General features: G+C 38.3%; 1 protein-coding gene across 3 annotated transcripts in view; it reads left to right on the top strand.

The window, feature by feature from the left end:
* MAN1A2 (mannosidase alpha class 1A member 2) overlaps window positions 1-24,723 on the top strand; it is a 174,281-nt gene that overhangs the window by 53,041 nt on the left and 96,517 nt on the right. For all 3 annotated transcript variants that reach the window (XM_039242727.1, XM_039242725.1, XM_039242726.1), the window contains 3 exons: window positions 6,603-6,721; window positions 12,183-12,263; window positions 23,262-23,356. In XM_039242727.1, the coding sequence (XP_039098658.1) occupies window positions 6,603-6,721; window positions 12,183-12,263; window positions 23,262-23,356 (295 nt within the window). The remainder of the gene's footprint in view (window positions 1-6,602; window positions 6,722-12,182; window positions 12,264-23,261; window positions 23,357-24,723) is intronic.

Genomic DNA, 24,723 nt, shown 5'->3' with positions numbered 1-24,723 from the left:
CTGGCCATCTGGGTGTCTTCTTTGGAAACATGTCTATTTGTTGATCTTTTAAAATATTTCCTTTATGTTTTAATTTCTTTGATTTCTGCTCTTTACCATTTTCTTTTCTTCTGCAGATTAGAGTTGATTTAGCTCTTGCTTTTCTAATTTCTTTAAGCTAAGCAGAAGCCTAGAGTATGGATTTGAGATCCTCTTTTCCAATGTAAGCATTTAGTGCTATAAATTTCCTGCAGGTGCTGCTTTAGTTGTATCCCAAAGATTTTGGTATGTTGTGTTTTACTTTCCATTTAGTTCAGGATGTTTTAAAATTTCTCTTGAGGAATCCTCTTGCACTATTGCTGAGAATGCAAACTGGTACAGCCACTCTGGAAAACTGTTTTGGAGGTTCCTCAAAAAGTTAAAAATAGAACTAACTACCCTATGATCTGGCAGTTGCACTGCTAGGTATTTACTCTAAGGATACCAAAATACTAATTCGAAGGGATGCATGCACCCCAATGTTTATAGCAGCATTATTTACAATAGCCAAGTTATGGAAAGAGCCTAAATGTCCACTGACTGATGAATGGATAAAGAAGATGTGGTTTATATACACAATGGAATTTAGTCATAAACAGAATGAAATTTTGCCATTTGCGATGATGGGGATGGAGCTACAGAGTATTATGCTAAGTGAATTAAGTCAGTCAGAGAAAGACAAATACCATGTGATTTCACTTGTGTGGAATTTAAGAAACAGAACAAATGAACATAGGGGGAAAAAGAGGCAAAGCAAGAAACAGATTTTCTTAACTATCAAGACCAAACTGATGGCTACCCAAGGGGAGGAGGTACAGGGATGGGGGAAGTAGGTGATGGAGGTTAAGGAGGGCACTTGTGATGAGCACTGGGTGTCCTGAGTGAGTGTCGAGTCACTAAATTCTACACCTGAAACTAATATCACACTGTATGTTAACTAACTAGAATTTTAAAATAAAAGCTTAATTAAAAAAATAGAAGAACATGGGAAAAGCCATGTATTTTTCAGCTTGGGGAAAAAAAATTCCCTCGAGTAAGTTATTTAATTTTCAAACGTTCAGAGATTCTCCTCTTACTTTCTGTCACTGAATTTTAGTTTGATTCCATCATGGTCAGAGAACATACTGCATTTCAATTCTTTTAAATTGTTGAAGATTTACTTTATGATCCAGAATATGGTCTATCTGTCTTGATGAGTGTTTTATTTGTGCTTGAAAAGAATATATCTGTAGTCTGTGGTTATTGAGTAGAATGTTCTCTTGTTAGTTGGATCCCATCGGTTAATGGAGTTGTTCAGGCTTCCTCTTTGCTTGCTAAATTTATGTCCAGTAGTTCTGTCACTCACTGAGAGAAGGGTGTTGAAGTCTTCAACTGTAATATTTTGTCTCTTAACCCCTTTCAGTTTTGTCAGTTTTTGCTTCATACATTTCTTATATTCATATATTCTTGTTAAGTGTTTATGCATTTCGGATTGTTGTGTCTTCTTGGTAACACCACAAAAGCCTTAATGCCAAAAAATACAAAAATCTTTAACTAGATATTAGTAAATCTAATTCAGCAAATGTGAAATGAATAATGACTCATGACTATTGCGTGGTTGATTTAATATTCATAAGTTAGTCATTGCAATTGAAAATATTAAAGGAAATATTTTCAAAAAATATTTCAAAAAAATAAAAATATTAAAGAGAGGAACCATATGATAACAATACTCAAGATCAATCCATGATAAAAACTCTCAGCAGACTTGGTTAGAAGGAACTTCTTCAACCTGATTAAAGGCGTTAAAACCCACAGATACCCCCAAAATGAAACAAATGGAAAAAATTTGCCACATGTTTAATGTTGAAAGACTAGATGTTTTCCCCCGAGATTATGAATTAGGCAAGGATGGACCTCTCTCACTTCTGTGTAACTTTGTAGTTGAGGCAGTACCCAGTACACTAAAGCAAGGAAAAGACGAAAGTATAAAGTTTGGAAATGAAGAAGTAAAATTGCCTTTACTTGTGGTCAACATGATTATCCATGAAGAAGGTCCTAAGGTATCTACTGAAAAACAACAATAAAGTACCAGATTGAATATAATTAGTAAGGTCAGAGGATACAAGTTTAATATACAAAATAAATTGTATTTAAAAAACAGTTTTTTAGGTTTCTTTTCAGAGGGGGAGAGTGCAAGTAGGGGAGGGGCAGAAAGGGAGAGAGAGAATCCCGAGCAGGCTCTGCACTGGCTAGCACAGAGCCTGATGTGGGGTTCAGACTCATGAACTGCAAGATCATGACCTGAGCTGAAATCAAGAGTTGGATGCTTCACCATCTGAGCCACCTAGGCACCCCAGTAAACTGCATTTCTGTATACTAATAATAAATAGTCAAAATACAATTTAAAAATAGTATCATTTGCAACAGCATCAAAAAATATGAACTGCACATAGGTGAATTTAACAAAATATGTATAAAATCTAAACCCTTAAAGCTGTGATTATTGAGAGAAATTTAAAAGGACTTAAATAAATGGAGAGAGATGCCATGTTCATGAATTGGAATACTCAGTATTGTTGAGATGTCCCAATCAAAATGACTTCTTGTATAAATTCATAGTCTGGCTATAAAATCTGTATAAAAATGCAAAGCATGCACAATGGTGAGAATAGTTTTTTAAAAGGATGAACAAAGTTGAAGGTTTTATATTACCTTATTTTAAGAAGTACTGTACAGCACAGTAATGAAGGCTGTACAGTTTTAGTGTAAGAACAGACAGAGATCAGTGGAAAAGAAGAGAACTAGAACTGCATGTATATGGTTAATTGATTTTCAGCAAAGCGCTCAGGTAATTCAGCAAGTACAAGGATAGTCTTTCCAATAAATCATGCTGGATCAGCTACATATTTGCATAGAAAAATAACAGACCTCGATTCTTCATCGTACATAAGAATTAACTTGAAATGGATCATAGATCTAAACATCAAAGCAAAAAGTCTAAAGCTTTCAGTAGAAAGCATTGGAGAAAATCTTTGTGACTTTGAGGTAAGAAAAGAGGTTTTAGAATACAAAAAGTATAAACCATAAAAGGGGAGATTGGACTTCGTCAAAATTTCTGCTCTCTCAAAGACATTAAGGAAACGAGAAGGTCGGTAAGCTGCAAGACTTGGAGAAAGTGTTTGTCTCACACACACACACAAACACACGCAGATGTACTTAGAATATATAAATAATTTATATACCAAAGAAAGTTTATGAATAGTAAATAAGCACATCAGTTGTCAGAGAAATTAAAATTCAAACCACAACATAATAAATATCCTATACATTCATGTTAGAATGCATAAAATTTAAAAAACCAACAATACCAAATACTGACAAGGATGGTGAAACAACTAGAAGTCTCCTCCACTGGTGCTGGGTGGATAAAGTGGTATCTTCCGGAAGCCTCTTTGTCAGTCTCCTGTAGAGTTCAACCCAGATCACCCCACAGCTCTCAGTTTTACTCCCAGATGTGGCCATGATGCTCACAGATGGGATCAGATAGTAGTTTTAGTGTTCTTACTAAGTGAGATTTTTGCACCCGTGGTCTGCAGAATCCATTAATTGAATTTAAACGCTCTTCTGTGTTCTATAAAAGTTTATGTAGGAGTTACGATGCTTAAAATTAAGGTAGAATCTATTCTCTGGAACTTCCAGAGTGTGATGTTTTTATAATGGCTAGCTCTTTGAGAACTTCACAAATTCCTCTGTTTCTTGGTCTGTTTTGCTTGTTTAGATTTTATGTTTATTTCATAAGATTGAATTATATATAAAAATGTATTTTATATAATATGCATTACTATATGTATTAAACATATTCTTAGAAAATCATTAGTTCCACTCCTTTTTTTTTTCTCAAATTTATTGGTATGGGGTGACTAAAATGGGCTTTTTATACTTAATTTCCTCTGTATCTGTGCGTTGATCCATTTTTTTAAACGTTTATTTAGTTTTGAGAGAGAAGAGAAGACAGAGTATGAGTAGGGGAGAAGCAGAGAGGGAGACACAGAATCTGAAGCAGGCTCCAGGCTCTGAGCTGTCAGTACAGAGCCCGACGCGGGGCTCGAACTCACAAACTGTGAGATCATGACGTGAGCTGAAGCCAGACACTTAACCGACCGAGCCACCCAGGTGCCCTGATCCAGTTTTATTTTGTACTTTTATATTCCCTGACTACTTTTTAGAATTTGTTTAGTGATAGATTCATTGTATAGTTCTTTTAATAAAACTATCTTTTGAATTTATATTTTTGACAATTTTCTTTGTTTCTAATTTGTTAATTTTTGCCTTTAACTTTTCTGAGTCTTTTACTTTTTGCTCAGATTTATCATTCTTTTTCTTCCTTAGTAAAGTATTGTGAATTCAGTTATGTTTCTTATTAAATAGGATACAGTTTTTAAGTTAAGAGTTTTTCTGACAGCTTCATTAGTTGAATCCTGTGTTCTCACCATAAAATTTATTAATGTTTTATACATTCTGCAATGTTGTGTTTCACTTCTTCTTTGACCCAAGGGTAGTTTTAGATTTTTTTTTTAACTTTTCCAGTTGAAATCTTGAGTTATCTAGGTAAACAATCATAGTGATAACCAGGAACTCCAATTTTGCCTTTCTCTTCCTTGGTCTGTTTAGCCCATGGCACAAACCTTTTTTCGTGGAACTAACCAGAATTGGTGCAGAACAGGTGGGTCAGGGCTTTTTCTTTTCCAGACTAGTCAGCACCTTAGAGGAATGTGCACTTCCAGGACTCCATAAATAACTAGAAAACTGAAGCTAACTACCTATAGCTTTTTAACTACCTATAAAAATTGAAATAACAAAAATAGGTACTCTTAAGGATTTAAAATAAGCATGATAAATATTTTGGATGAAATACTAATATAAAAAGATACATATTTAAGTGATTGTGGATGAAATAGGGGTATATGGTGATTAAATGGCTTGATAAAATATTTATTATCCTAATAAAAAGCTGAGGAACAAGGAAAAGTAAAAGGAAGGTATGTAATCAGCCAGAACAAGCATTCTAGTTAATGTCAACATAAAGAGAGCTAAATGGGGAGAAGACCCAGGAACTTACCAGAGTATGATCGAGTACTTGTCTTGTTAGCAGTCAGATAATACTTACTGATAAGTTGTAGAAATTATTAGAATCACATGAAGAAGATGTGCTGTAAGTTAAGGACATTATAAGAACAAATTTGTATAACCTGAAAGCATCAGAAGAAAATGCTATTTACCCAATGGTAAAAGGAATGGAAGAGAATAGAAGGAAAAGAAAGAATAATAAGTAAGTAATGACAATTACTGAATCCTAAAATACCACCAAGATAACTTGTTGATAAGATGCAGCTGAGTTTAATGTTTACTCTGGAAAAGTAGATCACTACCTAACCAGAGCCTTAGTAGCCTGTCAGTGGACAAAGTTGAGATATTTATTGAGATTATAAGTCTGGGTTAAGATGGGCCCTTCAGTTGGGGTAGGAGTGTATACTTGGTTATGATTAAGTAAGGATGGTAATACAATAGTTTTGGATTGATAAGCAGAGAATTGGAGGTAAGGAATTTTGGGATATAAACCATCCTTTGATACTTTAAGTGTTGATGGGTCTTTCAGGAAGTTCCTAGAATGAACAGTAAAATAATTTTGCAACTTTTATCTTTCTGGCAAAGGTAAGCAGTAAACTCATGTTGATGAAGCCAGTATAATAATGAAGCCATTTTAATGTAGATAGTAATGAGTATGGATGATTTTCATTCTCCGAAGACAGAAATAATTGAGGACTCATCTGCTGTTATTTATGTGGGGTTTTTTTGGTTTTGTTTTGTTTTTACTGTGCTATTAGATTTGTTTTAGATTGAATTCAAGACTTTTGCAGTTATACTCATTACTAAGAGTGACCTAGTTTCTTGTCACATGTTTACAGTGTCTAGTTTTGGTATCAGCTAGTTTTGTTGAATTTGTTTCTCCCTCCCTGAATTTTTTCCTTTACCTTGGATTTCTCTCTTTTGAAGACGGGTAGATTATTTTAATTTTCTTCTACTTAGATTTAGTTTACTACTTACTTTCTTTTTCAATATGATTAACCTGCTTTTTGATTGTTAAGGATTATTATAGTTTCTGTTTTACTATGGTCTTTTAGCCTTATTGTGCTTTTATTAATATTTCTAAGTATTTTTTTGCCCCTTTTATGAATTTGTATCAGAAGAGCATGGTTCTTATGACTTAGCTTGTCATTTTGAACCATCCTCCCTATTTCCTGAGTTAATCCTTTTTTAAAAACTCATCTCTGCTAAGTAGGTAGATATCTCCTGCTGTGACCAGGAAGAAAATGAAGGAGAATTATAATTTTAGTTTCCTTTACCTTCCTATTAGTTGTCAACATGTCATCTTTAGGAATATATATTAAACGGTGTGTTTTATTTATTTTTAGGGAAAAGTGATCCGTGTTGGGTATTCTTTTTGGCCCTTATATTCCTGCTTTGATTTTTATATATTAAAAAATTAAAACAGACCTTATATGAAGTGTTTTTAATGACAGTTTCCCCTCCCCCCAATGTAGGAAGTTCACAAATGGGTGCTACCATAGTAGATGCTTTGGATACCCTTTATATCATGGGACTTCATGACGAATTCCGAGATGGGCAAAAATGGATTGAAAACAACCTTGATTTCAGTGTGGTGAGTATATAATTGATGACTTCTTTGATCAATTCTGCAAAGACCGTGTCTAATAAACATAGTAGTTTTGAGCATTTTACTAGCAGTTTAAGGAAATCCTAAATTCCCTGTCCTCTTCTGGGATTAGAGTTGTTATTTAACTTTTGCATCAGATACGTGCCCTTTCTCATCATCTTCCTTTCACTTTTCTTGACCTTATTCAGTGTGTTAAGCAATAGATACCAAAAAAAAAAAAATTCCACATTGAACTAGAAATACCAGGAATGCATTATAAACAATAAGCATTTTGTTATTTTTAAAAGATTCAGTCGTTCAGTATAGGTTTAACGAGCCTTCATGACTAGGCCTATGTCCATCCGTCCAGCATTTTGGCTGGAAGGTGAAGTGATAAGGCTGAAGTTTGAAGCTCACCGCAGCTACAGCCTCACTATGTGACTTGGGAACGTTCCTTATTCTTTCTGAATGTGTCATAAAATTGCTACTGCAATGCAATATTGTGAGGATTATTTGAGATAATCAGGTACACATTAAGTACTCAATAGATGGTAGCAGTTATTTTCATTATTACCAGTATTCACGCACAAGCTGTATGGACTGCTTTGTTCTTTCTGTTCATTATCACCTTTCCTGATATTTATGCTTGTGCTGTAGTCGGAAGTCACTCTTCTACTATGTTCCCCCCCACCCCCTTGGTAGACCCTGTGTCATTCAGATTGTGATTTAAACCCCTAAATATTTCTTCTGTCATGCTTTCATGATGCTAACCACACAGATATATGGATTACTTTCTTTTGTATGATTCTAGCATTTTGGACATGCATCAGTTGTCATTTGGGTTTAAGTTTGTCTGTGAGTGGCAGAAAATCTAATATAAAATAGCTTACGTAAGATCGACATGTATTTCCCTTTCATGTAAATTAGGCACAGACACCAGCAGGTTAGGGGACGGCTGAGATAGATCCTTATTGCTCTTTCAGCTCCAGCATGTAGCTTCAGCCTCGTGGTACAAGAGGGTTTCTGGGTAAGATGGATCAGCCTTCCAGTTGCAGAAAAGAGCAAAGATAATGTGACTCTTCTGTGAGACCACGTTCCAGGAATAGGTTACCCTGATTTTGCTTGTATACTTTTGAGTAGGTCTGACCCATAGGGCCCAACCTTAATGTAAAGGGGAGGTTGCAAAGCTTAGTCTTTTCTTGCCCCATTTTGCCTTGTGGTCCTTATAGGATGTGCATCTTGTTTAAGAAAATCCCAACGCCAAGGTCATGAGGATATATTCTTGTGTTTTATTCTAAACGTTTTAAAGTCGGGCTTTTGCATTTAGGTCTTTAATCCACATGAAATTGATTTTGTATGTAGGGTGAGCCGGATCGGCAGCGGTCAGTTGATCTCGTCCCATACGTTTCCCTGCTGTTTGTACGTGCCACATGGGTCCCAGGAGCCTATTCTTTTGGCTTTTTTCTTCATGCTTATTACATCAATACTCAACTGTCTTAACTATGATATTTTCATAGGAAGTTTGGTACCTGATCTTGTTCTACTAGGAAATCATCTTATTAGCACTTCTCCGCTCCTTGTTCTTGTAAGCTCTGGAGTACTGCTGACATTTTGATGAGGATTGTGTTCCATTTACAGATTCATTTGGAGAGAATTGGCATCTGTAGGGTCTCAAATACCTCTGTCCATTAACGTGGCAACTGTATTAGGCCTGATAATCCACTGGTATGTCATTGTATCAGTTGGCTCAGTCAGGAGCCAGGGCCATGACATTTATTTTCATTAGAGGATTTAATGTGTACAGCTGTTAACCAGGTAACAGAAAACTGAAAAGGCAGAAAGAGAACATTGTGGTATCACAAGAGGTAGGAACTGCAGTAAACAGCTTCCTCTGTGGGGCTCTGAGAACAGTGGGGTGAAGTTGGAACTATTAAAATTCAGGAATTTGGGACTCTGTTTCTGGTACTTTAGACACTCTTAAAAGGACTTTTTTTCTTAGAGCAGGGACTCAGACCTCTAAGGAGAAGGTACCTAGCTAGTGCTTGCTGTTCCTAAGGGCCACAGTGAGTGGGAGGACCTGGAATCTGGAACCAGCGGCCACGGCCAGAGTGAAGGACCATTGGTTGGTTGACGCCGTCAGAAACTAGAGCAAATTGGAATGAATAAGTCCTTTCTCCGTCCTCCAGCCTTGTATTATCTCTGTAAAACCTCCCGTTGGCGTGGCCCATAAGGAGCCAGCTGGCTAACGAGATGTATGTTCGCAGAGTTCCAGTTCCAGGATACAAGTGTAGAGTGTGGAAGGGATGAATTTGAACCTAAGGAGAAAGAGCTTAATAATTAGCATAGTCATTTATCATCCCCTTACTTTTAACCTTTCTGTGTCCTGTGTTTTAGCTGTAGATTTTGCATGTAGTATGTATTTGAATTTTGTTATTTTTATCTAGTCTTGGGGTCTTTCAGCTGTCAAGTTTGGAATATCGATATTTATTGTGATAACATGTATTTGGAGCTGGGTCTTCCATCTATGTTTTTCAACCTGTGCTGTGCTTGTGCTTCTCAATGTTTTTATTTTCTGTGTTCCTCATTTTAGATTAAATTACTTCTTGTCTCTTTGTGCCTCTACTACTTTGACATTTTATTTGTCATTTCCGTCATTTTGGGGCTATCCTTAAATTTTTATATGTCTGCTTATCAAAGTTTAAAATGAATCAGTTTCTTCATCTTCCTTCTGCAGACCATAAGATCTTAGAATGCTTCACTTTAGCTCATCTCCCTCTTGTCTTATGTGTAATTGTTGTCTGGCTGGTTCCAACTTGTGTTTGAAACTTCCAAAATAAGGAATAGATGGACTTCTGACAAATGAAGGAATAAATGAGTCATTCATTCATTAAATGCCTCCTTTGAGACAGGCACTGTTCTGGCTTCTGTGAATATAGTAATGAGCAAAACAGAGTCTTATTTCTGCTTGAGTTTGTACTCTAGTTATGGGAGAAAACAGTAAATAAATATTTAAGTCAGGTGGTGATAAGTGCTGTGGAGAACAATAAAGGAGAGCAAGTAGGATTGGGGTAAGTAGTGGTGTGGGGTTGCTGTTTCCATGGGACGGCTAGTGAAGGACACTTTGGTGGCATTTCTGAGAAGAGACTCCGTGGAAATCATGTGGGTCTAAGGCTCTCATAATAGATACTATAGTGGAGGGTAGAAAATAGCTTAGTGTCGGTTATTTTCTCTTAACCATTGAAGGGTACAATTCCCTTGTCTTCCTGTTTCTGTTATACGATTGGAAAGTATGCTGTCAGTCTAATTTTTCACAGATAATCTGTCTTTTTCCCCTTGTTTTCATCTTCTCTGTTTGTCTGTGTTCTGTAATTGCATTACCATGTGTCCGTGTGTGGATTATTCTTTAAAGGACTCGTAATGTTCCGTCAGTCTGAGGACTTATGTTTCTATCACTTTTGGAAGATTCGCAGTCATGACTCCTTTGAATAATGCCTGTCTTTTATTCTCTCCCTTCTCTCCCTCTAGAACTTCTCTTATCTTCTGTGTCTCTTGTGAGGAAGGTCTGAATTTTACAAATACAGAATGATACGTAATTAGATGTTGATAAGTGTTAATTGGGGAAATAATGGAGGTTAAGAGATATGAGTGATGAAGGTGTACTTTGTTATTTTGTATTGTGTGGTTAGAAAAACTCCCTATTTGGAGGCCTGTAAGTAAAGTGTAAAGACTGAGTTTGGCAATTCTAGAACAGCAAGTAGAACCGTTTGGTAATAAAAGTCAGAGACATTGATAGGAGATGATGTCAGATGGGGAGTGGGGAATCTGGTTATGTTGGGTCTTACCAGTTCTTTTACTCCAAGTGTAACCAGAAGTCATTGTAAGGGTTTACCCACAGCAGTAACCTGACTTGACTTAAAATGTAAGAGGTTGACTTGTAAGGAGGAAGGTAAAGCTGAAATCAAGGAAACAGGTTACAAAGCTTATTGTTTTGGTGAGTGATAGAAGTCTGCCCTTCCTTCCTCTTTCCCTTCTTCTCTGTATTTATTGAATGTCCGCTGTGTGCCCTGCAGTATACTATAAATTGGGATTATATGAAGTAATGTAAAGCATTTTGCTTTTGTGGATGGGGTGGGCGGAGATTTATATTACTAAAAAATTCCATTGTGAAAATTCTATTTTGGAGATACATACTTGTGTTAGCAAATTACGTGTTCTGCCTATAAATGTTGGAAAGGCCTTAGGATAATAAATATTTTCTTTTAAGGTTTATTAAAAATTAGTTATGAACATTTTTATTTATTTATTTATTTTGAGAGAGAGAGAGAGACAGAGGGAGAGTACATTCATACACACAAGCGGTGGAGGGGCAGAGAGAGAAGGAGAGAGAAAATCCCAAGCAGGGCTCCACACTGTCAGTTCAGAGCCCAACTGGGCTTCAACCCATGAACTGTGAGATCATGACCTGAGCTGAAATTAGGAGGCAGACCCTAAGCCAACTGAGCCCCTCAGGCACCCCTTGAATATTACCTTTATATTAGTTGTGTATATAGTATGCCTTCTTTGGCCATGTTCTCTGCCCCCTTCTACTTTTCTTTCCATGTAATTAGAATTTTTTTCATCTGTGTCTGTATCTAAATCCAAAGATGTAAATTTATATGGTAAGGTTATTAATACTGCTGTATTTGTGCCAAGTTTCTTTCTGTTTTTTTGTTTGCCTTTAATTTTGTTCATAATTTTTTTCTTCCAGGTAATTTTCATTTTGGGGAAATTCAAGTCATTCTATTTGTTATCAGGACAGTTGGTTTTATGCCACAGAGTACCTCCTTTGCCAAGGAAATTTATGTTGTCACATTTTCTTCTACTTTTTATTATAATTTTTTCTACATTTGTTTCTAAATTATTTGGGTTTCGTTTTGAGAGAGAGAGAGATCTCTGAAATGAGTTTCCAAATTTCTAACCTTGGAATCAGTTTTTTCAACATTATTAATTGAATAATCCATCATCCTATCATTTTTTGGTTCCTCTATTAAAGTTTATTAAATTTTTATATATACTAGGAAAAAATAGTTAAAATTCATGAGAAATATAAGGAAAAATGGGCAGTATGCTCTAGCGATTAGAACAGGGGGAAGGGGCCAGTAGAGAGACCACTCTTCCAGAATTCAAGAAGTGGAGGCTTTCTTGAGAAGAGAATAGTCAAGAGCATCAAATATCTTGATAGTTTCCAGTGACATGTCAGGTACACACGGATGTTTTTGGCCCATAGGAAGCTGTGGGGACAACAATAGAGGAGTTTTAGTAACATTAATAAACGAGGTGAGGTCGCAGTTTCATGAGAAATAAAGATGTGGCAAGTGGAAAAGACGTTCTTCGCAGGGTGTTTGTGAGAAACATATCAAGTATTGAAAATATTTGGAAACTCTAAAGCTTTAATGTGTATGTGAATATTTTCAATATGCTTTCACAGAATTCGGAGGTGTCTGTGTTTGAAGTCAACATTCGATTTATTGGAGGCCTGCTTGCAGCATATTACCTTTCGGGAGAAGAGGTGAGCCACTCCAGTCATACGTTGTTTGGGGGGATGGGCTCTGAATGGATTCTAATCAAGTGAAAGATTCCCCTACCGGCTGATTGATTTGCTTAATTGACTGATACTGAACACATGTAAAAGTTTGCTGGGAGAACTGGCTGGCTCAGGTAGAACTGGCCTTGGGAATAATGATTTCGCCATTTTGAGAATCTCAGTAAAACGAACAAAGCCACAGGTGCTGTGTCTGTGTACACCACCTCTCCCCTGCAGGAGTAGTCCTTCTCCAGGGTTTTGCCACCGCAGTTAATCTCACGGGCGAAACGGGGAGCAGGGGGGAATTAATAAGATCAGAATAAGGAATGGATAAGGACGCATGGATGTGGATCCCCCAAGACCAAAACTTAATTATTAAAACTGCCTGATTGGAAATCGAATGCAGTTTTTTGCCATAAATTTACAAAAACAACAAACACAGGAACAACTCTGAACTCTCCTTTCTGGAAGTCTCGTACGCGCTGCACAGAGCTAGACTTGTGACCTGCTGTGATGGCAGAGAGGGTGTGGGAGATTCCAGGGATGGGGTGGGACGGTGGGAGAATGAGAAACCAAAGGAAGAGCTTGTAAGTCATTTCTGTTTAGTTTCCTGAGAAACGTACATATTGAATTGGTTTGTTAGTCTACATGATTGCAAGAGCTCTCTGTAAATTTAAGAAAAATTCATCTTTTATGTGTTGTAAAGAGGGATTTCTTTGTTGTTGGTATTTAAGAAATATTTGCCTAATCGAAGGTCAGGAAGATTTTCTCTTACGTTTTCTTCTAATAGTATTAGGGTTTTACTGTTAACTTTTAATCTATAATTCATTTTGAGTTAATTTCTGTATAGGCTGTGAGGTATAGTAAGCGTCACTCACAGTTCAATGTGGGGCTTAAACTCAGAACCCTGAGATTGGGACCTGAGCTAAGATCAAGAGTTGGACAGGGGCGCCTGGGTGGCTCAGTCGGTTAAGCGTCCGACTTCGGCTCAGGTCATGATCTCACGGTTTATGGGTTCGAGCCCCTCGTCGGGCTCTGTGCTGATAGCTATCTCAGAGCCTGGAGCCTGTTTCAGATTCTGTTATCTCCCTCTCTCTCTGACCCTCCCCTGCTCACGCTCTCTCTCTCTCTCTCTCTCTCTCTCTCTCTCTCTCGGGGCGGGGGGGGGAACCAAACATAAAAAAAAAAGAGTTGGACGCTAACCTCTAGTTTAATTTTTGTAGGCAGTGAATATGGGTTAGAATATGGCCAATTTTACTAATTTTATGTCTACTTGGTCTGTCAAGTGCTAGGTGAGGAGTGTTGAAACCTCCAAATAGAATTACGGGTTTGCCTGTTTCTCCTTTCAGTCCTGCCGGTTTTTACTTTATGTATTTGGAGGCTTATTGTTAGGTATGTGCTACTTTACGATCGTTATATCTTCTTGGTAGATCCTTTTATTGTTTTATGATTTTTCTCTTTATCCTTGGTCACATTCTCTGTTCTTAAGTCTAGTTCGTTGACACTGATACAGTCACTCTGGCTCTTTTTACTATAATGCTTGCCTGGTGTATCTTTTACCGTATATGCTTTTATGTTTAAAGTTGATTTTCCTGTAGAAAGCTTTGACAGTCTGTTTTTAATTTCTCTGTTTACACCATGTACATTCAGTGTAACTATGAATACAGTTGCATCAAAATCTACCACCTTGTTAGTTGTGTCCTGTTTGTCCCATCTGTTCCTCATTCCTCTTTTCTTTTTATTCTGCCTAATAAAAAAATATACTTTTTTATCTTTCAGTCATTTTTGTCAGCCTTTATTTCTCTGTAGGTTCAGGTTTCTGTCTGGTATATATTCCTTTTGTGTGGAGAGATTCCTTTAACTTTTTTCACAGTGTACATCTCCTGGTTGTGATGTCTGCCAGTTTCTGTTGGTTAGGAAGTCTTTATTTCTTCTTCAGTTTTGAAAGATATTTTTTTTGTGTATGGAATTTGGCTTGACTGTTTTTCCCTTCAACACTCTAAAGATGTCACTTCATTAGCTTTTCGAGTTCGCACACTTTGTGATGAGAGGTCTGCTTTAATTCTTTGTTCCTCTATATGTATAATGTGTCTTTCCTCTGCTTTGGCTGCCTTGAAGTTAATCTGTTCATATTTTATTTTGTATGAAGAATCTGAGTGATTTTCCTTTTCTTTTTTTGGAGGGGCGGGTAGGACTTCTTTATCTTGCGTGAGGTTCTCTGAGCTTCTTAGCTGTATGGTGTGATATCTTATTCATTGTCTTTCAAAATATTTTTTCTGTCTCTTCTGGAATTCCAGTTACACATACATTAGACTCTTTGAAATTGTCTCAACTCTCGAAATCGGTGCCCTTTTTTTACCCCACCCACTGCTTTTTTATCCCTTGTGTTCAGTGTGGGTAGTTTTTATAGACCTGTCTTCAAGTTCACTGAATTTTTTTTTCTCAGCTCCTTTGAATCTACTTTTAGCTTCTTGAAGGCTTTCTGCATCTCTGTTACTTTGCGTTTTAAAAAATTATTTCTAGAGGGGTACCCTGGGTGGCTCAGCCGGTTAAGCATCCGACTTTGGCTCAGGGCATAATCTCACGGTTCATGGGTTCGAGCCTTGTGCCAGGCTCTGTGCTGACTGACAGTTCTGAGCCTGGAGCCTACTTCATATTCTGTTTCTCTCTCTCTCTGCCCCTCCCCCGTCACGTGGTCTCTCTCAAATGTAAACAAACATTGAAAAACAACTTATTTACAGCATTTCATTTGACTTATAATTTCTATTTCCCTGCTACAGGCCCTCATTGTCTTCATGCTTGCTACCGTATCCCCCAACTAGGTCTTTTAACGTGGTCATCATAGTCGTTTTAAATGCTCAGGTTGTTTTATTCTCACCAAGCTTGGTTTGTCACTTGCTTTGTCTCCAGAAAGCGGGTTATTTTTTCTTGCTTTCATAAGGTATTTCCTAATTTTTTGATTGAATGACAGATACCACATATAGGACAGTAGACCGAGGTTAATGACATTCACACCTGGAGCAGCGTGCCTGTGCCATTGGTGTCGGAGTTCGGTCAGTTTAGTTTGGGATTGAACCAGATGTTGATGTTTCATTGCTGAGATGAACCACAGTGTGCCAGTAGCTTCAGATTCTTCTAACATTCCCCTGTTTCTAGAGTGGGCCCAGGCCCGGAAGGTCTCCTTAGCGTGCTGGCTCCGCCCTCCACTCTGGGCATTTCCTGTGAGCCTCTGCCTCAGACGGGGTCTCTCTCCACCCCCACCGTGCCTCCCCCAGGCACAACTGTCCTTACCCTGGGCTTACTAACGTTTCTGTCCACACCTTTCTCTGTTTTGATCTCCAAATATCTGCAGCTGTGAATTCACACTAATAGCTCTGATTTCAGCCCAGCACCATAAGGTTCGTTCTGGCTTTCTGCCTTTTCATGGTTCTCACTCCCTCTTCTGACAGTGAGCAACCTGCCTGCTGTCACTTCTCACCTATGAGCCCACGTGCTCCGGCCTGCTGTGTGAAACCACTTTGCCGCCCTCCCCGGGCCGCTGCCTGTTCAGTGTGCCTCCCTCACACGGACCCCTCCAGGGTTTGACTCCCCTTCGCTTGGCTGGCGTCCCTCTCCTCGTGGTGTGAGCCCCTCTCCAGGACGGCGCCGTGTGCACCCTAGGCATCCTTTTGGGCGCAGACCCCTGACCTCAGGAGCTTCTGGACTAAAGTACTAACTAATGAAAGGAGGAAGAAAACGGAACTGTTTTTGATGCCTTTGGTTTCAGATTTGTTTCCAAATCAGACATTAGAAGAGGTCTTTGAGAAAGGAGAGCATTTTTTTTTTCATACTTCCATGCTTACCTGGCCATGCATTTTGGGGGTGTGGTTGACACCTTTGATTCATTTTACTATCAAAAGGCACGTGATTCAAATTAAATATGAGCAGCTTATGAAAGAGCCAGCCTTGATGGTTGTGCAGTAGACTCCCAGTCTCAAAGGCAGAGCGAAATGTTGCAGTTGTCCGAGAGCAGTTCAGTAGTAACGTGCTGAAAAAGTATATGATGTTCCCAGCATTCTCATTTTTGCTGTTTTTATGCACCAGACCTCAAGAATGAACATTTCAAAGTGGAGAGAAGCACCTACGCTTTGGAGCTCAGAGGCTTGAGGCCCTACTCTGCCTCCTCTCCATGATGATACTTGGCCCGCTGTTTACCCCTGTAACTTAAATGTTTCCAACTATGAAAATGTGAGAGCATTCACCTGAGAGCTCTTGTGTGGGTTAAGTTATGTGAAGGTGCTAACGGAGGGCCAGACTCCATAGACACTGCGTTACTTTTCTTCCTCCTTTGACGTTCCCCCCCAGTGGTAGTCTGTGTTGCTAAGGGGTGGGGAGTCTTTTTACTTGTTTGAAGCTACATGTCACAGATTAATTTCGTAGGATATAGTCTACTCAGGTACATGTAAAGAGAACAGGTTTTACTTTTCTTACTGTTTCATACAGTGGAATTTTACTGACCTTTTTATACTTTTCTTCTTGATCATTTTATGTCGAAAACTATGATTCATAACTATTCTGGAAAAGCAATGGTAAATTTCAGATCTGCTAAAAATGAATTAAACATTGAAAAAATAATCCAAATATGGCATTATTGTAATACTGGATATACAAGAAATGCCTACATCTTACGTAAGCCAGAAGATTCATTTATAACTTGGCGAAGTGCATCTCTTATATTAAGGTAGTATGTAACTAGAATAAAGAACGTTTTACATGTGTTCTATTTTCCAGTACAGGGACCCAAATAAAGGTTACATGTCATCTAACAAAGTGTTCCTCTTTCCTGTTAGTTTATCAGTATAATAAATGTGAAACTTTATCATTTTCTTTCTTAGAACAAGGCTCTTTATATTAAGTATTCACAAGTTTAAAAAAACCTTGATGATTTATTATGTTTACTTGATGGCAGTCTCTAATATATGACATTTCTTTTGCAGGGTTGTCTCTTCTCATTTTTTTAATGGTTATCAAAGCAGTATCCCTCCCTTAGTAAGATAATAGCCTAATTTATGTGGATAACTGCATCTGAAATCTGTCAGATAAAATAGAGAAATGTTTATCTGGAGTTTAATCCATGTCTTACAGATAATAAAAGGAAAATAAACAGCAACAACAAAATCTATCTTCACTAAAAACACAAATGTGCTCTGTTGCCGATAGTGTAGGCTTGTTTCTGAATAAGCTCAGGGATATTTTCTAAGACAAATAGAATAGCCCTTTTTGACCCAGATATTTCCCGGTTTAAATATTAGTCATTATTGTCTTTACTGCACTAATTCTCATTTTATTTTGGAAAACCTGATATTGCTCCAGGATTTGCTGCTATTTCCATTAAAAATTTAACCTCTTCCTTCTCCATAGATGTGCTGGTAATTGGGCAAAACATCTCACTAAGTTTTGCTGCCTCAGATAACATTTTTAAATACACTAACATTTTCCTTTTAAATGTGTGAGTTCATCTGTATATTTGTACACATTCTTACATGTTTAAAGTTATGGCCAATACCAGTCACGATTGTGGTTATTGGTTTGTCAAATCAGAAGACAGAGTTTGGAGCTAGCTACCACAGAAGCTAGAAATTTAGGAGTGAAATCCAGGGCAGGAAGGAGCCACAGAGGAGAAGCTCAAAATTCTGCATACATGAAGCTATATGTTTAGACCACATGGTTTTATTTCCTATATGTTTATAGACCTCTACCATAATTTTTGGTGTAAGATAGACTCTAACCCTTCCACATTCTCTGCCTGGTAAAAAACTTCAAGGTCCAGCTCAAAGATTATTTTATTTATTTTAAGCAGCTCATTTGCCTGTAATAAAATGCACTCACTTTAATTGTATAGGATGTAATTAAATGTTTAAGTTTAAAAATTTTAAATATAATTTATCGTCAGATTGGCTTACATAAATACAACACCCAGTGCTCTTTGCAACAAGTGCCCTTTTCAGTGCCCGTCACCCATTTTCCCTCTCCCCCACCCCACCCCCGTCCACCCTCAGTTTGTTCTCTGTGTTTAAGAGTCTTTTAATGGTTTGCCTCCTTCCCTCTCTGTTTGTAACTATTTTTTCGCCTTCCGTTCCACATGGTCTTCTGTTAACTTTCTCAAGTGTATAGTTTAAAAGTAACAATGTGGATGTTTAAGAAATACTTGGAAAGATATTTTATTGCAGTAGTGTTTTTAGTAGCCAGTGCAGGGGGGAAAAGACCTGAATATTCATCTAGTGGGGAGTGGTTGAATAAATGTCTTACTCTAGAATACTGTACAGCTGTGAACGTAAGTTTGGTGTATTTTATCTAGGAAAAATATGCTTGATATATTCAATGACAGAAGTAAGTTACAGACCAACAGTTAGAGCTTGCGGTATGTGCGTGCGTGCTCAAGTTCTGTCTCTAGTTAGTTAACCATTGCGGTATTTGGGGTAAGAAATAATAGTTTCTTGGACCCAGATGGGTTGCAGAGATGAGAAATTAAATGATTTTTTTCAAGGGATTTGGGAGGACAATTCCAAAGGATTGGGCGGTGGGGAGGTGAGGCAGAAGGAGGAGCTGGGTCTGTCTCCAGGTTTCAGGGTTTTGGTTCTAGACTGATGGTAGGACAGTTACTAGAAATTGAGCATTTTAAGAGCATTAAATTAGGAGAGGAAGATCATCTGTTCATTTTAAGTATTTTGAGTTTGAGGGAGTTTGCTATATTTTAGTGGAAATAGGTAGTAAGCAGATGTAATGGAGCTGGTGCTCGTTGGAGAAGTCTTGATGAGAAATATAAATTTGGGAGTCAGTGGCTGTGTAGCTGATAATTGAAAGCAAGCACATGTGAAATTGCTCAGGGAGACAATTTAGGATAGGAGGAGAGGGGGACCTGGAATCAAGCCTGGAGGAACACAGTATTAAAAGGTCCAGTATGAGGAGTCTGAATCACTGAAGGAGGCCGGGAGATTGCGAGGTGACACAAGGGAAGAAAGTATTTTAAGGAGGAACTGGTCAATAATGACTAAAAAATGATCTGTGCTGAAGTGTACAGCTAATTGTTATCAAGATCCATTTCAGTGCAACGATGGGGGCAGAAGCCATGTTGAAATAGTCTGAGGAGTGAGTGGGAGGAGAGGAAATGGATACAGTAAATTAGGCAGTTTTGTAAACATTGAAAAGGTACTTGTGTTCTTACGTTAGTAGCAGAAAAAGGTAGAAGAAAAATCTAACCCCTTAACAATTGTGTGTCCTTAACAGAAAAAAGGATGGAAACGTATCCAGGTATTTGGTGCAGAATACAGGAACTGTGTATGAGTTTTAGAAATTTTTATCTTCCTGGTTTTTAAAGTAAGCAAATAGAGTAATAACAAAATATTTATTTATCAGCCAGAGTCCAAATAAGAGACAGAAAGAACGCCAGTTACTTGAACAGAGAGAATTTAATATCCAGAATTGTTAACTAGGCATAAATACCTAGGGAAGTGCTAGATGAAGAATACTGTGCTGAAGAATCGTGGAGGTGGCTCCTACGGGAGGGCGACCAGGGCTGAGGGCATATGGGGAAGAGCTTTTCGTTACTAAATCTTAGAAGCCGTAAGAGGATGGGCTACGCAGGGCTGAAATGCAGACCTCGGATCGAAGTGTGCTGCCAGGCTGGTGCTCCCACTGCGGTGTCCTGTGAGCACCAGGGTGAGCACGCCGGTTCTGCAGGCCAGAAGGTAGTGGGCTCCGCTGCTGCTGCGAAGGGCAGGAAGGCAGAACAGCATAGCGCCCCAGGGTCCCTGCACACCCTGGCCAAGAATACCACGGATGCAAGGCCTTGCCCACTCTTTACCCGAGTCATTAGGGCCATGCTTGCAGGGAGGAATCAATCTCACCAGTAGGCTTGCTTTCACTTACTGTAAAAGTGGTTCTCCGGGCTGTGTGTTCTTCCCCTGCAGCACAGTCCACGGTGTGTGCAGGAGTCCATCGGGGACCCTGTGGATCATACCTGTGAGATTTAGGTGGGGGTGAGTGTGGCCCAGGTACAGCCAGTGTGATTAACTCAGATCTGTGGCTGATACTAGGCTGTGAATAGTATAGTTCTCTGCCTCTGACCCAGTAGTCAGAGATACTCACTTCTCTGTGGATATTCATGAAAATGTGGTAGGCTGACTTGTAAGTTTGTAAATAGCTTAAGTCCTGGGTTTCATCATGAGTTTGGAAATACTGTTGGTAGGCTCTTTTTGAGCAAGAGGTGGGTGGTTATGTTTCTACCTCAACCTGCAATTTCGTTGTAACCTTTACTTGGTCCTAAGGAACACTCATCTAGCCTTTAAGGATGTTTCTGTTCATGGTGATGATGAAAATTCATCCAGCATGCAATATAATGAGTCAAAGAGAGAAACTAAGAAAAAGAGAGAAATTAAGAAAGGGAGAAATTAAGAAAACGAGAGATTAAGAGAGACACAGAGTGAGAGTTTTCAAAGAATGTTTAGTAGGAATTTTAGATGAGTTTAATGGGATAAATGATAGAAAGTCAATATTTGAAAGGATACCAAGAATGAGGAGGAAATATGGAAAGCTTCCAAAGAGGAAGGGCTGATTTTCAGGTGGATGACAGCTGGCAGCAGGGTGCTTGGGAGCAGCACGCTGGGGTGGTGTCTTCAGATGCTAGGATAGATTTTACATCAGCCCATTCATATCATCCAACAGGGAGGATGTAAGACACAAGACAAAGACATATGCAATGAATTAGTAAAATATTTGGAGGAATTTAATTATTGGCCGCAAAAGGTAAGATTAAATAATGCAAGGTGTAGGCATGGCTTTTGTCTTCATCTGTGTCTATATCGCAATGTCAGTATCCAGATACCTCTGGGAGCCACACTGCCTGGGCTTAAATTTGGGCTTACCATTTACTAGTTGTACGAAATTTAAGTTATTTGTTTTAAAGCTCAGTTTCCCAATCTGTAAAATGGGAGTAACAGTATTTATCTCACTGAGGTGTTGTGAGAATTGATTGGGTTTAATATGTGTCATTTTCTTATTCGGTCATTATTTCAACATTTCTGTAGAATATCTTAAGTTCTTAAAACCTTTGCATGTTAGCATCTGATATTTCGGAGATTTGGCTTGGTAGGGAAGAGAAAGAAGATAGTTGTTTATGATAAATGTGCTTTTCGGCTTCCTAAACTGATTCATTCAACACTTATTGAGTGCCTGGTATAGCCTGGGCACTCTTTTAAGTTCTGAGAATAAAACAGTGAATAAAACCATTTCTGCCCATCTGTGGCTTACATTCTACTTGCGGGGGTAACAAGAATGAACAGAGTAGGTATGAGAGCGCATGTGTGTGTTTGCACACATATATGCACACATACGTGCACTGTTAACTCGTAAGCACTAAGGAGAAAAATAGAGCATGGAAGAGGGAAAAGGGATTTTCATTTCAAATTGGATGGTCAGGGAGTGTGTGCAGGGGTAACCTTTGTATAGAGACCTGAAGGAGAGGAGAGAGAGAGCCATGAGAATATCCTTTTATAAGAGTGTTTAGTTGAAAGGAGTAGCAGAGGAAGAGACACCGAAGCCAAAGCATAACTGGTGTTCTCAGAACAACAAAAAAGGTTTGTAGGGCTGAAGTGGATTTCTGGAAGAGAAGGGAGGGAGACAGTGCGGCACAGCAGTCACAGAGATTCATTGCTTATAAAGATTTATAGCCTCTTAAAGGACTTTTACCCTGAATGAGCTAGGGCGTCATTTGGGCATCCTAAACTCTCCACTTCTATATTTTCACTCTGCTAGGTTGAAAACAGGCTGTAAGAGTATTCTGTTACTAATTTAATTCAGTAAAGAAAACAATTAAAAGTACCCATGTGTTCTATTATCACGTCCCTTCTCGAGAATCTACAGTGGTTCTGTGTTATCAGTTGTGTTACTTTAAGTGCCGTTGCTTCTATTTTAAGGTTCTTTGTAATCTTGCCACATTCTATCTGTTTAACCCCCTTTCTTCCAGTTCTCCCACACCAGGAATAATTCTTCTGGTCCTGAGTCTTTGTAGGAAGTTTTAGCATTGTCCCATTGCCCCCCATTTGTTCTGGTGAAAATAACTGGGGGATTTCACGTAACGGACATTGAACACATAGAAGTTTTTCTGTAAATAAATGAAATGTTGTAGAAGTCTTAATTTAATGTTGAACCTCTTAAACATGTGGAATAATTGATATGCACTCATCATCTTATCCATCAAGATTCATAGTAGCAGAAAACAGAATCTGCTTTACCTAGTGATTTATTACAGGTGCTGACTAGTTAACAAAATCTTTGGCCATGACATCAGGTATTTTTGTTATAATATACCTTGGAACCATGCAGCAGGGAGAAATGCCCAAACATACTCTGTATCTATCTGAGCACCAACTCCGTTGTCTTGAGCACTCGCAGGGCCTTTCTGAAGACATGGTACAGTCATTGAGACCTGTGTTAGAGCTCCCCCGAAGAATCGGATACTTTCACCACTGGGCTTGCAAGGCACTGCCTCCGATTGCTCACTTCTTCCTTCCAAATACTGCACATTTAAGTATGCCTGGCAATGTGGATGCCATTTGTTGACCCTGAGGTGGAGTGGACTGGGAAATTATGTAGTTTTCCATCCTTTGCAGTATTTGAAGGTGTGCTTGAAAGGAGAATTGAATGAGACTTGAGTATCTATCACATTCAGAATGAAAGAAATGAAACAAAAAATGACGACAGAGTCTCCTTTTTCAACGACGTAGCTCCCTTGGCTGACAGTGGGGCCGTGTCCTGACAAACCCATCATTTTCTCCAGCTGCTGTTATGTCTGTGGTCCCAGAGAGATGCCTTTTTCTTTCCTTGTACTTCTTCCGTGTAGTATGTGACCCATGGGATACCAGCAGATGACATTGGCTTTAATTTATCAATGGACGACTATAATTTTTTTTTATAAAAAGTGTTTTTATGTTGTTTTGATCTCAGATATTCAAGATTAAAGCAGTTCAACTGGCTGAGAAACTCCTTCCTGCCTTTAACACACCTACTGGGATTCCTTGGGCAATGGTGAATCTGAAAAGGTAAATTTTATTTTATCTTACCTTTATTTATTATTTATTTATTTATTATCTGAGAGAGAGACAGAGGGAGAGAGGGAGGGAGTCAGCATGAGCAGGGGAGGCTCAGAGAGAGAGGGAGATACAGAGTCCAGAACAGGCTCCAGGCTTTGAGCTATCTGTCAGCACAGAGCCCGACGCAGGGCTCGAACCCATGAACTACGAGATCATGACCTGAGCCAAATTCAAATGCTTAACTGACTGAGCTACCCAGGCCCCCCCTATCTTATTTTATTTTTAAAAAAATTTTTAGTATTTATCTTGAGAGAGACCATATGAGTGAGGGAGGGACAGAAAGAGGGAGACAAAGAATCTGAAGCAGACTCTAGGCTCTGAGCTGGCAGTCAGCACAGAGCCTGATGTGGGGGCTCGAACTCACAAACTGGTGAGATCATGACCTGAACCGAAGCCAGCCGCTTAACCAACTGAGCCACCCAGGCGCCCCGGTAAATTTCATTTAAATTTCCTGTTCTGAAAGAATTAGATTAACTTAGTGTTAGAAATTACTAATGATCAGCCCTCACCATACTTTGTAAGACTTGAATTATTTTTTTCTACATATATGCAGAAATATATTTCTTTAAAACAGTCTTTGTTTTTTTTTTTTTTTAATAAGTTCTTCACTTTGCAACAGTTCACCCTGTCTTAACTGTGTTCTGGTTTCTACTGCTTATTTTTCTAAGTCTAGATTTCTCTTCCTCACCTGTATGTTTCTTTTATTTGCTTATTTATTTCCATTTCATGTTGTAATAGATTCAACATGCTTTCCCTCTCTGATTTTTTGTGTTCCACCTGTTGATCTTCTAGGTCATAATGGGACACAATGGTGCCTTAAAACCAGGGCTTCCTATTGTTGAACGATAAGGGAGAATGTAATTCATAATGTTGACTCTAGGATTCTTGCTATGGTATTTGTACTGTTGAAGTTCAAACTGAGCTCTTCAACATTCTCTGCACTCTGTTCCATACTGATAGAACACACTGGTTTCACTTAGAAATAGATGAAAGAAGTTTTTTTGATAACTTTATAAATCATGCAAAGATATATAATTAAAATTTAAAAAATTGAATGTCAGTATATTTAATTTGCATTCAAATAATTTATGCTGACTGAAATTTTTGCTGCATACGCTTTTCGCCAAATGAAATCTATTATTCCTCTTAATGTTGAAGCTTGGAAATTATGTGAAAATTTGACTCTTGTTCTCCTTGTCCCCAGGCCCTTTAGAATAAAGGTTAGGAACATTTATTTTTCTGGAATCATGATTCTGTAACAACTTTATTTGAAAAAATAATTTATTGAGTTTAGATTTCCATTGAGAAATTAGCAT

Source organism: Hyaena hyaena, unplaced genomic scaffold (assembly GCF_003009895.1).
Source record: "Hyaena hyaena isolate Hyena2069 unplaced genomic scaffold, ASM300989v1 scaffold_217, whole genome shotgun sequence".
Taxonomy (NCBI): domain Eukaryota; kingdom Metazoa; phylum Chordata; class Mammalia; order Carnivora; family Hyaenidae; genus Hyaena; species Hyaena hyaena.
The sequence above is the reverse complement of the archived record's forward strand: the minus strand, read 5'-3'. Positions and strand labels throughout refer to the sequence as shown.